We start from the raw sequence: 18,841 nt of genomic DNA on the forward strand, positions 1-18,841 counted from the left end.
CTGCATTGCTGTCAGTCTGGAGTCACATGTAGATAATGACAGTAGTTTCCTTCCCTCAAGGATATTAGTGAACCAGATTAGTTTTCCTGAGAATAGTCATTATTACATTTTTTAATATCAGATTTTTTAAAAAAATAAGTCTGGTGGTAATACCATTTAGTTGTCATCTCCCCCAGGAGTGGCATTGATCACATCATCTGTGAACACGACACCTGAAATAACTTTCAAAATGTTTATTCATCATTGTCCAATCAGTACAATGCCAAAAAAGGTGTTATTTCTTTGTAACAGTGCAGATATTCTCTAAATTAAAGTTGCCTTAAAAACAGTACATTACCATTGCAGTTTCAGTAAAAACTCTAATATAAAGCATATTATAAAATGTGAACAGAGGTACATTTTATGCATTCATAAATTTCAACGTAAATTTGTTTTTAGTTGAGCAAAATGTGACAATTTTTAAAAAGTAGTTTGTTTGAAAATAAAAAAGAGAATCATTACAAATTATTATAAATGAAACTCCATGACAAATATAAAATCCCATCAATTTTTATAATGTTGCCCTTAACCTGTTGCATGCAAAGAGTATAACAGATAAAAAAATCTATGCTTGAGATTATCATGAACATGTATGATGAGGGTGAAATTCCTCCTATAATGAGATGGCTTAAGACAGAAAGGCATTTTCAGAAACTAATACAAAAGCATTCATTCCTGCAATTTCTTTAGTCATTTGTTTATCACAATTTACTGTTTTCTTTCATTAGAAATGGAATTTCATAACCTACTTCAAAGTAAATATATTTGTAAAACAAAAATGAAAAATGCATAATAAACAACAATTAGAAAAATTTTAATGCATAACCAGTTTTTTTCTCTGATACATTTCACTGAAATAAGGTGCATATCTCAATACTGAACCAATCAAGGATGAGAACAGAGGAAGCAAATTTTTGTCACATGCTATTTTTCAATAATCCAGAGCACAGATTAATGCTACCCCTTGCTTGATCCAGTGTCTCTGTGATTTAGTGGTTGGTAATTCCACAGCTATAACGTAATTAGTGGAGTGGCCAGTTGTTGATAGTGTACCTAAAATGAAGATTTTTTTTGACAAGTTAAAGCATGTCTCTGGAAGATTATCTCTGGAATGTTTATTACCAAATAGGCATGAAAAATACTTGTCATTCGAAGTGCTCAATTTCATTTTAATCTCATACAATATCCAAATGTGCACATTTATATGTCTTTCTGCATGTCAAATATAATCCAACAAATTTCAACAAAGAAAAGTTTCTCTGGAGTTATGAGGAAATTCTAACTGTATCAGTCCAGGAATTGGTAGGAACACTGGTTTTACACCCAAACAAAAATAATTTGCATTTTTATTATGCCTTTGATGAAATAAGACAACCCCTCATCAGAGTCTTAATAAAAGAAAGACCTACACTAAGCTATATAACGAGATACTGAAGACAGAAAAGATTAGTCAAAGGGTTTAAGGAATCTTTAAAAACAGGAAAGGGAGTTGTGAGGTAGAGAGGTTTAGGGTGGAAATTTCATGGCTTAGGGTCGAGGTGACTGAATGCATGGCTATTATTGATGGAATAATTAAAACTGGGGGAAATGCAGTAGGCCAGAACTGTGGGATTGCAGAGATCTTGGAAGGCTGAAATAGGTTACATAGATAGGGTTGAAAATCGTACCCACTAATACAAAGCCTTATTGTTCTGCTACTCGGATAAAGTTGTGTTTCTTCACTGACACAAAACCAGTCAGTCTTCCTGTTCTTCTTTCCAAGGACTGAGCCATGGACTCTCACTGAATTGGTCTGGGCTTATTGACAAAGTAGTTTTTCATTGCCTTCTGCAGGATGGATAACCAGGAGATTCTCCCACTCTTACTACTTGCCATTAGATGGCTTTGGAAAGATCTTCAGGCTGACTTCAACTTGTTCCATCGCTAACATAGGTGTGGGACTCAAGCCTACAGTGTTTGGCCCAGAGATCCAGATGCTACCACTTCATCACAAGACCTCCTACATGAAATCCATTTATCATTAAACATTGAATTAAACCTGAAATTCACTGCTTATCAGAAAGCAATCTGACTATCTCTTTAATTGCGATTTTCAATATTACTCAGGGAACCACTGGTACAGATGATGTGTTTGGGTTTATTGCTATTAATAGCAACTAACTTGAATAAGTCAGAAGTGACAGTTTGTGGGCGAAACAGCAAAACTCCAAGTGCCTTTAGTCCATGTTTGTTAGTATGCCTCCAAAGGTGTCTAGCCAGAAAATGCCACCCCCAACTGATACATAATGTGCTCCAAGTATAAAAACTCAAATATCTTCACGTAATCAGGTTGTAAAACACATTTGTTGTCCTGTTAAATTTCCATTGCCATATGACTTATGAGGCTGAAGATCATGAGTTGGAATGTGGGAATAAGCTGGATGGTTACATGTCACTGACACCCTGGTGTTAATTTCCAGACTTTCTTATCGCACATGTCCTGAAACCTGCCTCCACTGGACTGAAAAATCCACTCAAAGTGACTGACTGAATTAGCATGATATGAGAAGTGAAGGGGATGCCATTCTCCATCCCCTTTCAGATTGAAGTAGAGGTGATTGGAATTGAATATATTTCATCAATGGAAATGACACGGGTGAATAAGAATGGCTTTTAATGGATGTGGAAAGACAAGAGAATGGGTATGTAGATAGAGATATGTATTCGAGAAAAGGAAATGTTTGAGCTGTTTTTTAACAGACATTAGACGAAGATAATATAGTGGACAAGAAGTGGATGTGAATGGAGAAGAGGAAATGATTGGAAATGCTATTGTTAGTCATTAAAATCTTGGAGGTGGCAAGGCTTTTATAGTAATGAAGTTGAAAGGATCAACACAGCTAGCAGCTCAACCCCAATTCTACGCTAACCTGAAGAACACAAGCAAACACTAGCATTGGCTGTAAATTTATAAGGGCCAACATTTACTAACCCACAATAGATTGGTGATCATCCATTGCGATCTCCTGGACCAGCTAGTCACTGTCTACAATAGTTAAAGATTTAGTACATCTTTTTTGAAAAGCCACTTCTGCTTGCTGAACACAATTTTTGTAAATGTTCATCCCATACTGTTTATAGGACTGGAAATTTGTTTGCCAAGTGTAATAAATTTTCATTTAAAAATGTGTTAATGATTTCAATTCGGACACTTAGGCAGGCAAACTGTAATCAAGCAATGAGCCTTTAAACAGGAGTTGGTTTGGGTACAGCCTACATTCTGAGGAATAGAAAAGATAGGGGGGGTAACCAAAGCCAGAGCTCCTTGGCTGACTAAAGAGATAGAGAGTAAGATAAAGCAGAAAAAGTGGGTGTGTGACAGAATGACAGGCTGACAATATTAGGGAGAACTACACTGAATATAAAAAGTTCAGAGGTGAAGTTAAAATAAAACAAAAAGGGCAAAGAGAGATTATAAGAGATCAGCAGATGACATAAAAGGGAATCCAAATGTGGATTTTAATACTTCCCCCAAGTAGAGTTCAGGGAAGTTGTTAATCAAGCAGGAAGGTGCTGCATAGTGACCCCACTGCCTTCTTGCCTCTGCCCCAATTCATCCGATCAGGAATGGCCCTGGTTGGTTTTCCTATCACACTGCCAACTGGGGTCTTTAATTGGACAAATGATTCAGAGCATGTCCTTTTCAACAGCCTCTTAAATCAAAAGGATAAACCCCTTGAGTGTTCCAATACTGTGGTCCAACATTGATGCCAAGAGACCAGATCTGTGAGAAACATGACACTGCAGAATCCCAGGGTACTTAAGGAAGTGGCATTAAAAATAGTGGATTTATTGGTGGTCAATTTTCGAGATTATTTAGACCTGGAACAGTTCCTACATCTGGACTGTAGCTAATGTAACCCCACTATTTAAAGCAGGAAATAGTAGAGAGAAAACAAGGAATTATAAACCAGTGAGTCTGATATCAGTAGTGGGGAAAATGCTAAAAGTTCATTATCAACAATATTATAGCAGAACATTTAGAAAACAGCAGTAAAGTTAGACACAGTCAGCATGGATTTATAAAAGGGAAATCATCCATGAGGATGTAATTAGTAGAGTTGATTGGAAAAGTTAGTGGATATGGTTTATTTGGACTTTCAGAGGGCTGTCAATGAAGTCCCACATAAATTAATGTGTAAAATTAAAGTGCGTGGAATTGGGGGTAGTGTTATTGAGATAAATAGAAAATTGGTTAGCATTCAGGAAAAAGGGTAGGAATAAACAGATCCTTTTCTGAATGGCAGGCAATGACTAGTATGAGCAAATTACTGCTGATCCTGGAATCTATACAGAAACCAACACATGGTGGAGATCACAGCAGACCAGACAGCATCCAGGGAGAGAGTAAGCTAACTGTTTGAAACTAGTGACTTCATCAGAACTGAAGTGAAGTGTGGAGGGAGAAGCATTTATGCTATTGTTGGGTGCAGGGACTTGGTGGGGGGAGGGGGGAGTGATGAAAGAGAACGGAATACAGGGAGAACTAGCAATTTGGATACAGAACTGGCTCAAAGGTAGAAGACAGAGGGTTGTTTTTCAGACTGGAGGCCTGTGACCAGTGGAGTGCCACAAGAATCGTTGCTGGGTCCTCTATTTTTTGTCATTTACATAAATGATTTGGATGCGAGCATAAGAGGTACAGTTAGTAAGTTTGCAGATGACACCAAAATTGGAGGTGTAGTGGACAATGAAGAGGGTTACCTCAGATTACAACAGGATCTTGACCAGATGGCCAATGGGCAGAGAAGTGGCAGATGGAGTTTAATTCAGGTAAGTGCGAGGTGCTGCATTTTGGGAAAGCAAATCTTAGCAGGACTTATACTCTTAATGGTAAGGTGCTAGGAAGTGTTGCTGAACAAAGAGACTTGGAGTGCAGGTTCATAGCTCCTTGAAAGTGGAGTCGCAGGTAGATAGGATAATGAAGAAGGCGTTTGGTATGTTTTCCTTTATTGGTCAGAGTATTGAGTTTGGAGGTCATGTTGCAGCTGTACAGGACATTGGTTAGGTCACTATTGGAATATTGCTTGCAATTCTGGTCTCCTTTCTATCGGAAAAATGTTGTGAAACTTGAAAGGGTTGAGAAAAAATTTACAATGATGTTGCCAGGGTTGGAGGATTTGAGCTATAGACAGAGGCTGAACAGGCTGGGGCTGTTTTCCCTGGAGCGTCAGAGGCTGAGGGGTGACCTTATAGAGATTTACAAAATTATGAGGGACATGGATAGGGTAAATAGGCAAAGTCTTTTCCTGAGATCGGGGAGTCCAGAATTAGAGGGCATAGGTTTAGGATGAGAGGGGAAAGATATAAAAGAGACCTACGGGGCAACTTTTTCACACAGAGGGTGGTACGTGTATGGAATGAGCTGCCAGAGAAAGTGGTGGAGGCTGGTACAATTGCAACATTTAAGAGGCATTTGGATGGGTATATGAGTAGGAAGGGTTTGGAGGGATATGGGCTAAGTGCTGGCAGGTGGGACTAGATTGGGTTGGGATATCTGGTCGGCATGGACGGGTTGGACCGAAGGGTCTGCTTCCATGCTGTACATCTCTATGACTCTATAAGTGATCGGAATATGAGAATGGTGGAATAATGGTGTGTTTAACTGCCAGACTTGAAACAGCAGACAGATGCACTGGGGTGGGGGGATATGGTGACAGAGAATGTAACAAGTGAAGCTAAAAGAAAGGAAAGAAATGGGTGATGGTTCACAATTTGAAGATGTTGAACTCAATATTATGTCCAGAAGGCTGGAAAGTGCCTAGCCTTTAGATGAGACATTCTGCCTTCAATTTGCGCTGCAATTCACTGGAGCACTGCAATACTGAGGACAGAAAAGTGAGCATGTGAACAGGATCTTAAAATAACCAGCTGTGGGGAGGTCAGGGTCCTGTTTGCGCACATACTGGAGGTGTTCTGCAAAGCGGTCACCCAGTCTGTGTTTGGTTTCTCCAATGTAGAGTTGGCTGCATTGGGTGCAGCGAATACAATACACAGATTGGAGGATGTACAGCTGAGATGCTGCTTCACCTGGAAAGACTGTTTCTTGGATGGTGGTGAAGGGGCAGGTGTTGCACCTTCTGCAGTTACATGGGAAGGTGCCGTGAGAAGGGGATAGGGGTGGTGTTGGTGGTCATGGAATGGACTAGGGTGTCCCAGAGGGAATGATCCCTGTGAAATGCAGATGGGGGAGTGAGAAGATGATGTGTTTGGTAGTGGCATTCTGCTGGAGTTGCCTGAAATGGCGGAGAATAATCCTTTGAATACAGAGACTGGTGGGGTGAAAAGTGAGGACACTGTTGTGAGTAAAGGGTGGAAGCACAGGTGATAGGTATGTGGTTGAGGGCCCTGTCAACCACAGTGGCTGGAAAACCAAGGTTATGGAAGAAGCAAGCTATGTCAGCAACACTGTTTTGGAAGGTGGCATCATCCAAACAGATGCAACGTGGGCGAACGAAGAAGGAAAATGGATGTGAACAGCTGTAGTTAAGGTAGCGATGGGAGACTAGTGGAGTACTGCAATGGTTAGTACTAGGACCCTAGCTATTTGCAATGTATGTTAATGATTTAGATGAGGGAACTAAATATTTGCAGATGACGCAAAGCTGGGTTGAAGGGTAAGTTGTGAGGACAATAGAGAGATGTTGCAGTGTGATTTGGACAGGCTAAATGGTTGGGCAAGTACATGTGGATGCTGTATAATGTGGATAATATGAGGTTATCCACTATAGTAGCAAAAATTGGAAAGCAAATTATTGTTTGAATGGCTGTACATTGAGAGAAGGGAGTGTTGAACAACACCTGATTGTCCTCGTGCTCCAGTCGCTGAAAGTAAGGGTGAAGGTGCTACAGACAGTAAAGATGGCAAACTGTATGTTGGCCTCGACAGTTAGAGGAATTGAGAACAGGAACAAGATGCCTTAGTGCAATTATGCAGGGTATTGGTGAGGCCACATCTGGAATATTGTGCCCAGTTTTGGACTCCTTATCTGAGAAAAGATGCTCTTGAAAGAGAGGCAGTTCCGGGAGAAAGTGAGGACTGCAAATGCTGGAGATCAGAGTCGAAAGGTGTGGTGCTGGAAAAGCACCCGTCAGGCAGCACCCGAGGAGAAGGAGAATTGATGTTTTGGGCATAAGCCGTTCATCAGGAATGTGGGGTGGGGGGGCTTACTGAGAGATAAATAGGAGGGAGGGGGTGGGGGGAGGCTAGCTGGAAAGGCAATAGGTAGATGCAAGTTGGGGGTTGATGTGTTAGGTCAGAGGGGAGGAGGGAGCTGATAGGTGGGAAGAAAGATGGACAGGTAGGACAGTTCAAGATGGCGGTGCCGAGTTGGAGGATTGGGTCTGGAATGAGGTGGGGGCAGGAGGATAAGGAAACAAAGATTTGCCAAATTGATTCCTAGCTGGCAGGATTGACTTACAAGAAGAGATTGAATCAGTTAAGATTTTAATCATTGGTGTTTAGAAGAATTTGGGGTGGGCATGTTGTGGAAACCTATAAAATTCTAGCAGAACTAGACAGATTAGATACAAGAAGGATGCTCCTGCTGGTGGGTTAGTCAGAACCAGGGATCATAGTTTAAGGATAAGGGCAAACCTTTTAAGACTACAATGAGGAGAAATTTCTTCATCCAGAGAGTGGTAACCCTGTGGAATTCACTTCCACAGGAAATATTTGAGGCCAAAATGTTCAAAGAGGAGACAGATGTTATTCTTGTGGCTAAAGGGATTGAGTGTTCAGGGGAGGGTAGGATTAGGGTATGGAACTCAATCAGCCATGATCATAATAAATGGCAGAACAGGACTGAGGAGTCGAATGGCCTACTCCTACTCCTATCTTTTATGTTTCTATATATTCAAGTCAGAACATCTGTACCGAGAGAGAAAATTCAGTGTAATAGTGGGTGTTTCTGCCTCAAACATTGTAGCCTGAGGAAAATAAATGAGCATGACAAAGGCTACTTGAACTTTGCATTACTATGGACTTTGTGTCATGAATTCTCTCTTTCACTCTGTATTTGATCCGTACTGGGACATTATTCTAGCAAACTGGAATACATCGGACAATACTACAGGTACTGAAAAAGCAGAAGAGTAAGTAAAAAAGTTTTGGTTCTCTCGATGATGAGGATGGGGATCTTAATAGCAAATAATAAAATGATGATGAAACAAACAAATGTTTTGCTTCTGTCTTCACTATACAAAATACAAAAACATTCCAGAAACAACTATAAATGAGGAGGGAGAAAGGAAAGAGGACTTTGTGAAATAAGGAGCAAACTGGTTCTAAGTAAACTGATGGAACTGCAAGCTGACAAAGGCCCAAATGGATTTTATGGTAGGGTCTTAAAAGAGGTAGTTAATAAGGTAGAAGCTGTGTTTGTTCAATTTTCGAAAATTTGCTAGATTCTGAAAAGATTCCATCAGACTGGAAAGTAGTGAATGTAACTCTTCTATTCAAGAAGAGAGGGAGGTAGGAACCAGGAAATTATAAGCTAGTTAGCTTGACATCCGTAATGAGAAAAGTGTTAGAATTGATCCTGAAGGAGGTTATGATTGGGCACCTAGAAAAACTCAAAATAATGGTTGCCTGAAAGGGAAATCACATTTGACCAATTTATTGGAGTTCTTTCAAGGAATAATGTGCGCTGTGAATAAAGAGGTGCCTGTAGACTTGGATTTCCAGAAAGAATCAAAAAGGTGCTACACAAAAGGTTATGGCATATAGTAGGAGCTCATGATATGGGGTAACATGGATAGAAGATTGCTGGCACAAAAAAGAAACAAAGAGTATTCATAAATGGATCTTTTTCTGACTCGCAGGATAGCACAAATGGAAGCCAACAGGAGTTTTTGTTGGGGCCTCAGCTTTTTATAATTTATATTCATGACTTTGATGGGGTAGGGGAAGTGAAGGCGTGGTAGCTAAATTTGCAGATCACATAAAAATAGACGGGAATGTATATAGGAATGTGAAGAAGCAATGAGGGCGATGCAGACAGAGATAAGTTAAGTGGACAAAAATCTGTCAGATGGAGTATAAATGCGGGAAAATGTGAAAGAGTTCACTTGCTCAGGAAGAATTAAAAAAAACATATTATTACTCAGTATTATTTAGACAGAGAATGAAAGCAGAATTTCAAGATGCAAAATAATCCAGGTATTCTATTGTATGAGTCACAAAGTTAGTATGCAGGTACAACAAGTAATTCAGCTGGCTAATGGAATGCTACACTTTGTAATGACAGGAATTGAACATAAAAGTACAGATGTTGTACTTCAGTTGTACAGGGCATTGGTGAGATCACATCTTGAATACTGTATGCAGTTTTGGTCTCCTTTAAGGAAGGATGTAGATGTATCAGAAGTGGTTTGGGGAGGTTTGTTCGATTGATACCAGGAATGAGTGGGTTTTATTATGCGTGGGTTGGACAGGCTGGGAGAACAGTGAAGAGCACTTCTTTGTTTAGACAGTTGAGGGATAACTGAGATCAAAGTATGTAGGATCCTGAACAGTCTTGGCAAGGTGAATGGGGAAAGGCTGTTTTGGCTTGTTAGTGAGTCCAGAACTAGGGGACATTGTTTTAAAATTAAGACAGAAATGGGGAGAGTTTTTTTTCTCTTGAGTACTTTGCCTCAGAAGGCAGTGGAAGTTGACTGGGGTCATTGTCTAATTTTGAGATAGATGTAGATAGATATTTGTTGTCCTCCCTTTCTTGCAGTGGAGTCAGAGGTTGCTGGGAGTAAATGGAAATGTGGAATTCAAAACACAAAGAATGGCAGAGCAGCCTAAAGGGGACAGATGATCTGGTTCTGCTAGCTCATCTGCATTCTCTGGTGCAGAGTGCAGAAATAAAATGAAAAATACTTTGAGGGACCATCTACAATATCACACTCATAAATTATGGAAAGGAAGGGTAGAAAATTGCTAATTGGTTCTAGGCTAACGTTACCGTGATGAACCTTGTCATTGAAGCAAAGTAGTCCACTCTTAATTACATGAGCCCAACTTAAGAACTTCATCCCTGCTATGCTGGTATTCAGTCAGAGGAAGTCACTTGGGAAGCCTGGAAGCCCTGTGGTTCATTGTGGGAGGGTGAGGAAACGTGGATTCCCTGAATCAAAATTACTCAATACAATCTAGAGAGTGGCATCTGAAAGGGGCAGGACAAGAGAGTCATGATCTACTGAGACCCATTTCCCTGACCTTTTTACTCCCACACCTGCCTAGCCAGTGTGGCCTTCTGTAAGATTTCTTCCCTTGTCACCTGTGGTCTGGGTCCCTTGCTGATCCTAAACCTCTGGTGGGTGCATTACTGGAACTTCCACTACTCTCCCAGTGTCACTGGTAACAAAGAGGAGTAGTTGACCTCTGCATGGTTCCCTCCACATGTACTTGATTCTGGAAAAGTATTTATCTTCATAAACAGCGCAAAGTTTGCTGCAAGCAGAATACTGAGTAATCTTTCCTGGGTCACAATTGTGCTGTTAGGATGAAGTATTGATCATGAACCCACATCTCCTAGCATCAGGACAGAGAAGATGATTTCAAGGGAGGTGGACATTTGGGTGTTCCAATTAAAGATGCTGGGCAGGTTCTTGATCTGTAGAGCTAATAAAAAGTTATCAGGCACAGAAAGATTGTCAGCCCTTCTGTCAGAGGTAGGTATAGGATAAGTATGTAGGGAGGTGTGAAGCTGCCTCTATTCCTAGTAGCTGGTCACAACAGAGAACAATGAAAGCGCCAAAATAATTAGGGCCATTGACCAAAATGAAGGATTTCCCCACAATAATGGGCTGAACAAATCCAATATTACACCAATCGAAAGGTTGGTGAAATGTCACCTCATATCTTTGCATTACCCTTGTTGCATTTGACTTTTGGAATACTGCCGCCCTTATGATTGGAGCCTTTGGCTTTCATATCTTTACAGCCTACCAATGGGAGGCTTCCACCTTTTCACAGTTGTCATTTAGAAAGTGCCTTTAGTTTACCTATTGTGGCTGGGCAGGTGATCAATCCCTTCTATCAAACTAACTCTGGCAGAATCCTCTACAGGTGGCAACACATTGTGAAGCTGATCCAATGAGATTTCCTTAAGGTACTTCACCTCCACAACCATTGAAAACTCAGCATCACACTTTCGGAACAATGTGAAGGATTAGAGAAGCTGCAGGACTGATTTCCAAGAAATGACATCAAGGAGGAGGGAGGATGGATTGGAGAAGCTTGGGTTTTTCTTCTTAGATCTTCTTAGTAAAGATTAAGAAATTTCATTAAGGTGTTCAAATTTATAATTGTTCTAGACAGAATTGATAGAGAAAAATTGTCCTCATTGGCGTAAGAGTCAAGGCACCCCTATTTAAGATGAGGGCAAAAGAGAAAACAACATGAGAAAAAGTTTTTTTCACTCAGTGAATAGTTGTGATCTGGAATGGATTGGCTGAAAGGGTGGCTATGGCAGATTCAATTGCCTCTTTAGCAAAGGCCATGAGAAAATAAAATTACTGAGCTACAGGGATGGGCCGAGGAATGGGACTAACTGTATATCTTTTACAGATATCTGGCAGTTGTTTCAGGAATTAAATGGCTGTATTCTACTCTGAGCATTTTAACATAAAATAATCCTATTACAAGGAGATATCTCCCATTACAAGCACAATGTTATTGAGTTTCTCTTACCAGCTCGTGTGAGTGTCTTGTATATTGGACAGAGGTAAATTCCTTGTTGTGGTATTTTACGATTTGCAGTTGGGATTAACCAGATCACAGCCATTTCTGTGTAGAGTTCTTTGGGCCGAGATTCACCCAGTTGAAACAAAGCTTGATCCCAGCGAGCTCCCTCCAAAAACAGGCCATAGATATAGCACCCGACTTGGGGACGATCCAAGTCAGAAGGTGAATTCTCAATTACCTGTGATTGGGACAGTATTGATTAGATCAGTGTATCTTAAAAAAAGTTATTTTCTTTTATTGCAATGAATAAATAAAATGCAAATAAATAAATACATTCAGACCATTTCTCCTTCTGTTCAGTCCTGAAAAATTCAAAAAATTTGAAATGGCAAAAGTTTAACTTTTTAGTTTCTGGTAGTTAACTAGTAATTAATGGATGCTTTTCATACTGGAGAAAGGTTTGTAATGGAGGTACCCAGATATCAGTGTTGGGATCCTTGCCTGTTGATGAATGACTTTGTTGCATAGGACACAGTTTCAAAATATGAAGATGATACAAAATGTGGAAGCATTGTAACATATGGAGACTGTAAGATAGAACTTCAAAAGGGACATTAATAAATTGTTGGAGTTGTGGCAAGGTGATAGTTGAATTTCAACATTGAGAAATGTGAAAGGATATTGACAGACAAAAATAAAGGATACAACACTAAGGGGGCTGCAGGAACAGAGACCTGGGTGTATATCTGTGTCAGTTATTGAAGGTGGTGGCACAGGTTGAGAGCCAGTTAATGAAACATACAATATCTTTGGCTTTATTAAAAGGGGCATGGCATATGAGAGTAAGGAAGTCATGATGAACTTGTACAGGGCACAAGTTCGGCTTCACCTTGAATACTGCATCCAGTTCTGGATGGTACACTTTAGCAAGCGTATGAAAACTTACAGGAAAGATTCATGCAAATAATTCCTGGGATGATCAGCTTCAGTTATGAAGATAGATTGGAGAAAAGAAAGTTCAGAGGTAATTTGAGACAGATATTCAAAAGCATGAAGGATTTGGACCGCATAGTCGTGGAAAAGGTGTTTTTACTTGTGAGAGGACGAAGAAGGTGATTGGTAAAAGAAACAAAAATATATAAGCAAAACCCATTGCAGGGAGGTCTGGAATCCTCTGCTTGGATGTATGATGGAGGCACATTCAATTGAAGAATTTCAAATGCAATTAAATTGTTTTCTGAAAAGGTGGAATTTATTTCCAAGAAGGCGGCGGAGTGGTAGAGTAGGATGCCTCAGCTGGAGCTCTTCTACTCCATTTCTTTCTTTTTTTTCCCCTTTTTTTTCACTCCTGGCCTCGGAATGGACCCAACGAGGCATCCTCTCAGCTCAGCCTGGCCCAGCCCATAGCACTGTCTTGGTGGCCTGTGGCAGTTTCTTGGCCCAATCTCTCAGCGGCCCATGGTGGTGTCTCGGTCCGGCAGTTTCTTGGCCACACGTGATGCTCTCCTGGCCTGGCAGTGTGTTCTATACTTTGGATCTAAGTTTTTTTGTACCTAGGTACCTTTGTGCCTAAGATGGCACCTTGTGTGGTGAAATTATATATTTTCACTGTATTCCTGTCTACATCTGCTCATGAGTACACATGACAATAAAATCTAAATCTAAACCTGAAAGATCTAAAGTTTGTGCAAGGGTACAGAGAGAGGGAAAGAATAGCACTAGGTGAATTGCTCATTCAGAGAGTCAATGCAGTCTCGGGCTGAATGGCCTCTTTTTGAGGATAACAATTATGTAATTCTCTGATTTGCAGATAAGCAGACTGATGTTCTTATTCTATTATGTTTACCTGAATGAAATTGTATTTATACAGGGCTGAAGATATTCCTTGATAGACATTATTTGAACCAGATGCCCAATGTTGCAATCACTGATTAACACGAATGATTATCCACCCAGAAGATTTCATTTCCCTAGTCATGGGTTCTCTTCGTCTTTGCATGGCTGATGAGCCCAGTCCTTGAGCTGTATCTCCAAGTGCACAATTAGCAGATGTTACCAGGTGGTGAAATTGGACCTTGGCCTTGAGATCATTAGCATTCCTTCCTCCTGTTCCTTTTCTGTACTTCCTTTTTCCCCAGGTGTTCACAAAGAATTGTGTCCCTTCATACAGCCGTTTCCTCCAAGTGAGTTTCTTCTGAATTAGGATCTCCCATGTGTTAACATCTATGATGTATTTTTTGAGGGAAGCCTTCAGGGAATCTTTGAAACACTTCCTTTGTCTTCCTCTCATCCAAGTGCTTCCTCTGAGCTAGGCAAAGAAGATTTGCTTGAATAATTGGAAACCAGGTGTCTTAAGCATGAGGCCAGCTTAGTGGAGTTGGTTTCAGGTGCTAATGGCCTCGATGCTAGCGTTGTTTGCTGTTTTAAAGATACAGTTGTTAGTTTGCCTGTCCTTTCAGCTGATGTGGTGATTCCCTCTCAAACAACATTGGTGATACTTGAGGTGGCATCTATACATAGTCAAGTTTTTGCAACCATATAGAAAAGTTGGAAGGGTGACTGCCTTATACACAAGGGTCTTGCTATCAACACAGATATCATGGTTGTCAAAGATTCTCATCCTTAGGTATCCAAAATGGCACTTGTAGATTGGATGTGACGCTGAATCTCCACATCGATGTCAGCCTTAGATGAGGGGTGTTCAGGAGGATTATTCTTTGAAGGGCTGGGAAGAATTTGAGGTTGAGGCTGAGAACAATTCTTTGGTATGCTTCTGTGAAGACATTAAGTGAAGCTTGAAGATTCTCTTCCGAGAGAGCAGAGATGACATTGTCATTCACATACTGAAGTTCCACAAATGCTGTTGCTGTAATTGTCTTCTTGGATTTAAATTAGTTGAGGTTGAAAAGTTTCCATCCATCTTGTAGACAATGTCACACCATAGGGAAGCTTGTTTTTGACAAGATGAAGAGTGGAGAAAAGAATGGGGGGCGCTGACACATCCCTGCTGGATCCCTGACTTGATCTCAAAGGATTCAGTCATATTATTGCTGATGAGGACCAAGGCTGACATCTTGTCATGGAGGAGACGAAGGATGTTGATGAATTTCACTAGACAGCTATCTTCTATAGCACTTCTTGATTGACTAAGTAAAAAGTCAAGTCAGTGAAGGCCATGTGGAGTGGTTGATTTTGTTCCTGGCATTTCTCTTGGAATTGTTGAAAGTGAAAATCATGTCATTGTTCCATGGCTTGGTTGTAGATCACACTGGCTTTCAGGAAAGATTTTCTCTGAAACAGGAATAGGATGTCTAACAAGGAATTGGGCAATGATCTCCCCAGGGATAGACAGTTGGAAGATTCAGTAGCTCTCACAGTCTGCTTTGTCTCCTTGAAGATAGTGCACAGGTAGCATTCCTGAGATCAGCAGGGATTTATTTCTTTTTTATCCCAGATTCTCATATGGAGAATCCAAAGTTTTAAAATGTGCAGATTAGGTGGGCTAGCCATCGGAAATGCAGGATTAAAGGGATTGGGTAGGGGGTAGGTCTGAGTGGGATGCACTTCGGAGGGGTGGTATGAACTCAATGGGCCAAATGGCCTGCTTTCACTCTATAGGGATTCTATGATTGTATGAGAGGACGGCTAAATTCTCCCCTGAAAATCTCACCTGAAATCCTATCTAAACCTGAAGCTTTTCGATTCTTCAGTTGTCAAATGGTGACTTCAACTTCTGCCACGCTAGGTGGAAGTTTGAGATCAACCTTCATGGGTATTTGGAGGATTTCCTCAAAAAGCATCTTCATAAATATATGTATTGTAGTTTAGGAGTTCTTTGAAGTGTTCTCTCCATTGGAGGTTGATATTTTCAACAGTGTGCCATCCTTACTCCACACCAGTTTGAATACAAGGGTGTTGGGTCTGTTGAGCCTTGGTGGCACTGAAGATACCCCAGGTGTCATGCTTGTCAGAAAGGAGTTGCTTAGCTTTTTTAGTCCACCATTGGTTCTTGATTTCCCTAATTCTTCTTTGTAACTCTGCCTTTACTGTTTGATCAGTTGTCACCTTTGCCTTGCTGGTGATGTTATTTAGCCTGGTACAGTGAGCTTCCTTCTTCTTCCTCTGATGAGCTGAAACTTAAGTTTTGAATTTTTTGTGGGTCAAGAGGAGCTAGATTGTTCGTCCAGGCTTCACACGATAAACATATGCCCCTGTAACATCTGACCTCCCTTCTGGAGAATGGCTTCACCTAAAGCTCAGAGGTGATAGGATGGTACATTGGTGGTGGGGATCTGGAGTCTGTGGATTTCCACTAGGGGAGTACATGTATTTTCATTTCTGCCTCTGGCTTCCTCTCAAACAGTTCCGACTTATTGCACTTGAAAACCAAACGATTAAAATTCATTTTTAAGTGTAGTCATTACATCTATATAAATGTTTTACAATGCAAATTTCTACAGCAAAAACTTTTCTCCCATGCACCCATATCACAGGATGAAGAAAGCACCTTCATACTCTGAAGTTGACCAAAGCACTGACCTACAATCTGCCAATGTCCATTACTTAGGATTTTGATTTGTCTCAAGAGATATCTGTGGAGCCAAGAAACATTCAGCCCATCTCAGATCTTCACTGGAAGCCTTTCAGGGAAAGTTCATAGATTAAGGCATCAACATGCTCAATGACTCAGACAAGGTCACACCTGAGCTGACAACTTGGATGACATATTCCTTCTTTCACATTCCAGTGTTTTCCATTTAGTTGCATGATTTATTGGTGGCTGAAAACGCAAATTTTAAATTGGAGGATGTATTACCTGAGATTTATGATTACTTGCTTGTTGGGCATTAACTGGAGAATTTACTTAAGTAGATATATTGTGAAACTGGTTATTAGGCTCAAAGAATAAACACTTGTAAAAGTGTCTAAAGATTGAGCCCAGATTTTTTCAACTGAATTCGAGAATATATAACTAAGAAAGTGCATTTTTAGATTTGGATTTGCATTAAGAAAGTGTGGAGTAGAAATGTGAAAACTTTTCTTAAGCTCCTAGTTAATGCCTATTCTGGCTTTCTCTTCATTATCTCCTTATTCACCTCACACAGCCATATAGCTAAGCAGTATTACATACTACAATACCTTGCTAGGTAAGCTTTGGGTTTCAAGTGCTAGAAACAATTAATTTAGTTAATTAAAACATAATAAGGATGGCAGGCGTTGCAGCTGTAGTATATGGGAGTTCATGGCTCTCTGCTTGATCAATCTGTGGCAGTATCTACGTCTTGAGGAGTTTCAGCTCATAGTCAATGATCTGGAGGTCAAGGTACACACACTGTGATGCATTAAGGAGGGAAAAGTTGGTCAGTGGTCAGAAACAGGGGTATGATTGCAAGTGAGGAAAATATAGGAATTGAGAAAGCAGACGATGGGAAACCTCAGCCTGGCATTTATCCAATAGGTTTGAGGTTGCTTCAGTTTGCACAGATGAGATTGGGAAATGCAGGGCGAATTGATTACACTCATAGTGTTGAGTCATTTGTTCTCTATAGCTGTAGTGGCTGCTGTAAGGGTTCAGAACATCTGCTCCCTATTAGAGAGAAACTTGCAGGTGGGATTGCCAGGGTGAGGAGTGGTTTGGGGTGATCCAGTTATTGTGGTCAATATAGGAATCAATTACATGGATAGGATTAGGAAAGAGCTTCTGTTTAGATAGTATGAGTAGTCTGGGGATAAATAAAAAATCAGAACCACAAAGGAAATAATATCTGGATTATTATTATTATTTGGTGCAAAAGTGAATTTGGATAGGGTTATTAAGATTAGGGAGTTCAATGATAGGGAGAATGAGTTTCAATTCATGGGGCACTGGGAATAATACAGTCTTTACCTGAATCACATTGGACCACTGTGCTAGCAAGTCATACACAAGGATGGAAAAGAAGTCTTTAAATTAAATAGTGGGGTGGGTGAAATTATGTGGAGTAAATTACAGAGAGAGTACAAGGTCATATAGCAAGATAGTAATGAGGATAATAACATGACAGGAAGTGACAGAGCATACAAATGTAAGTGTGTGCCAGCAATTAATGCAAAAATATGAAATAGAATTAAAGGCCCTGGAATTGAAAGCATGTAATTTATGCAACAAAACGAATGAATTGGCACTGTACATAGAAACAATATGTCTGACCTGATGACTGCTACGTTAAGCATGGCTGGCTGACCAGGCTGGGTCCTGAATATGCAAGAGTATTTGACAGTTTGGAAAGACAGGAAGCTAGGAAAGGTAGGTGGAGTAACTCTGTTCATAAGGATGACATTAACACAATAGGGAGATGATGTTAGATCTAAAGATCAAGATGTAGAATAAGCTTGTGTGGAAATAAGAAATAGTAAAATAAGAGATACCTTTGGCAGTATTTTATGGGTTGCCTAATGATAAATACAGTATATAATGGAGTTTACAACAAGAGATATATGAAGCGAATAAGAAAAGGATTGTAATAATCATGGATGATTTTAAGTTACAAATAGATCAAATGAATCAGTTATTAAAGGATAAGTTTATAGAATAACTTTGAGACAGATTTTCAGAGCAGCATCTTCTAGAGCCAACCAAAAGATTGATTAATGATACCAAAGTAAAGGAACCATTAGGTGGCGGTGGTCATAACATGATTGAACTTTGCTCTCAGATTGAAGTTGGGGTCTAAGATGAATGTTTTAAATAAAAGCAGCTACAAAAGGTTTGAAGGCAAAACTTAATAAAGTGAACTGGGCAATTAGTAAAAGAATAGGACAGTAGAAGTGCAGTGCAAACATTTAAATAAATATTTCATAATATTTCAACAAAGATTTGTTCCAATGAGAAAGACTATAAAAAAGATGCACCATCCATAGCTAATGAAACAAGTTAAGGATGGCATCAAATTGAAATTAAAGGCATTTAATTCTCTAAAAGTTATTGGTATGCCAGGAAGGACAATTTAGAGACTGAGAAAAGCAGCTAGAAATATAAAAACAGTTAGTAAGAATTTCTACAAGCATTTCTACAAATAGTAACTTAAATAATTGGAAAATAAGAAA

General features: G+C 39.9%; 1 protein-coding gene across 1 annotated transcript in view; it reads right to left on the bottom strand.

The window, feature by feature from the left end:
* Nucleotides 1-279: 279 nt before the first annotated feature.
* Nucleotides 280-18,841, bottom strand: part of dnah1 (dynein, axonemal, heavy chain 1) — a 420,700-nt gene continuing 402,138 nt past the window's right edge. The window contains exons 78-79 of the mRNA XM_043708503.1: nucleotides 11,762-11,993; nucleotides 280-1,092 (exon numbers count right to left, since the gene is read on the bottom strand). Coding sequence (XP_043564438.1) covers nucleotides 971-1,092; nucleotides 11,762-11,993 — 354 coding nt within the window. The 3' untranslated portion in view covers nucleotides 280-970. The remainder of the gene's footprint in view (nucleotides 1,093-11,761; nucleotides 11,994-18,841) is intronic.

Source organism: Chiloscyllium plagiosum, chromosome 18, assembly GCF_004010195.1.
Source record: "Chiloscyllium plagiosum isolate BGI_BamShark_2017 chromosome 18, ASM401019v2, whole genome shotgun sequence".
Taxonomy (NCBI): domain Eukaryota; kingdom Metazoa; phylum Chordata; class Chondrichthyes; order Orectolobiformes; family Hemiscylliidae; genus Chiloscyllium; species Chiloscyllium plagiosum.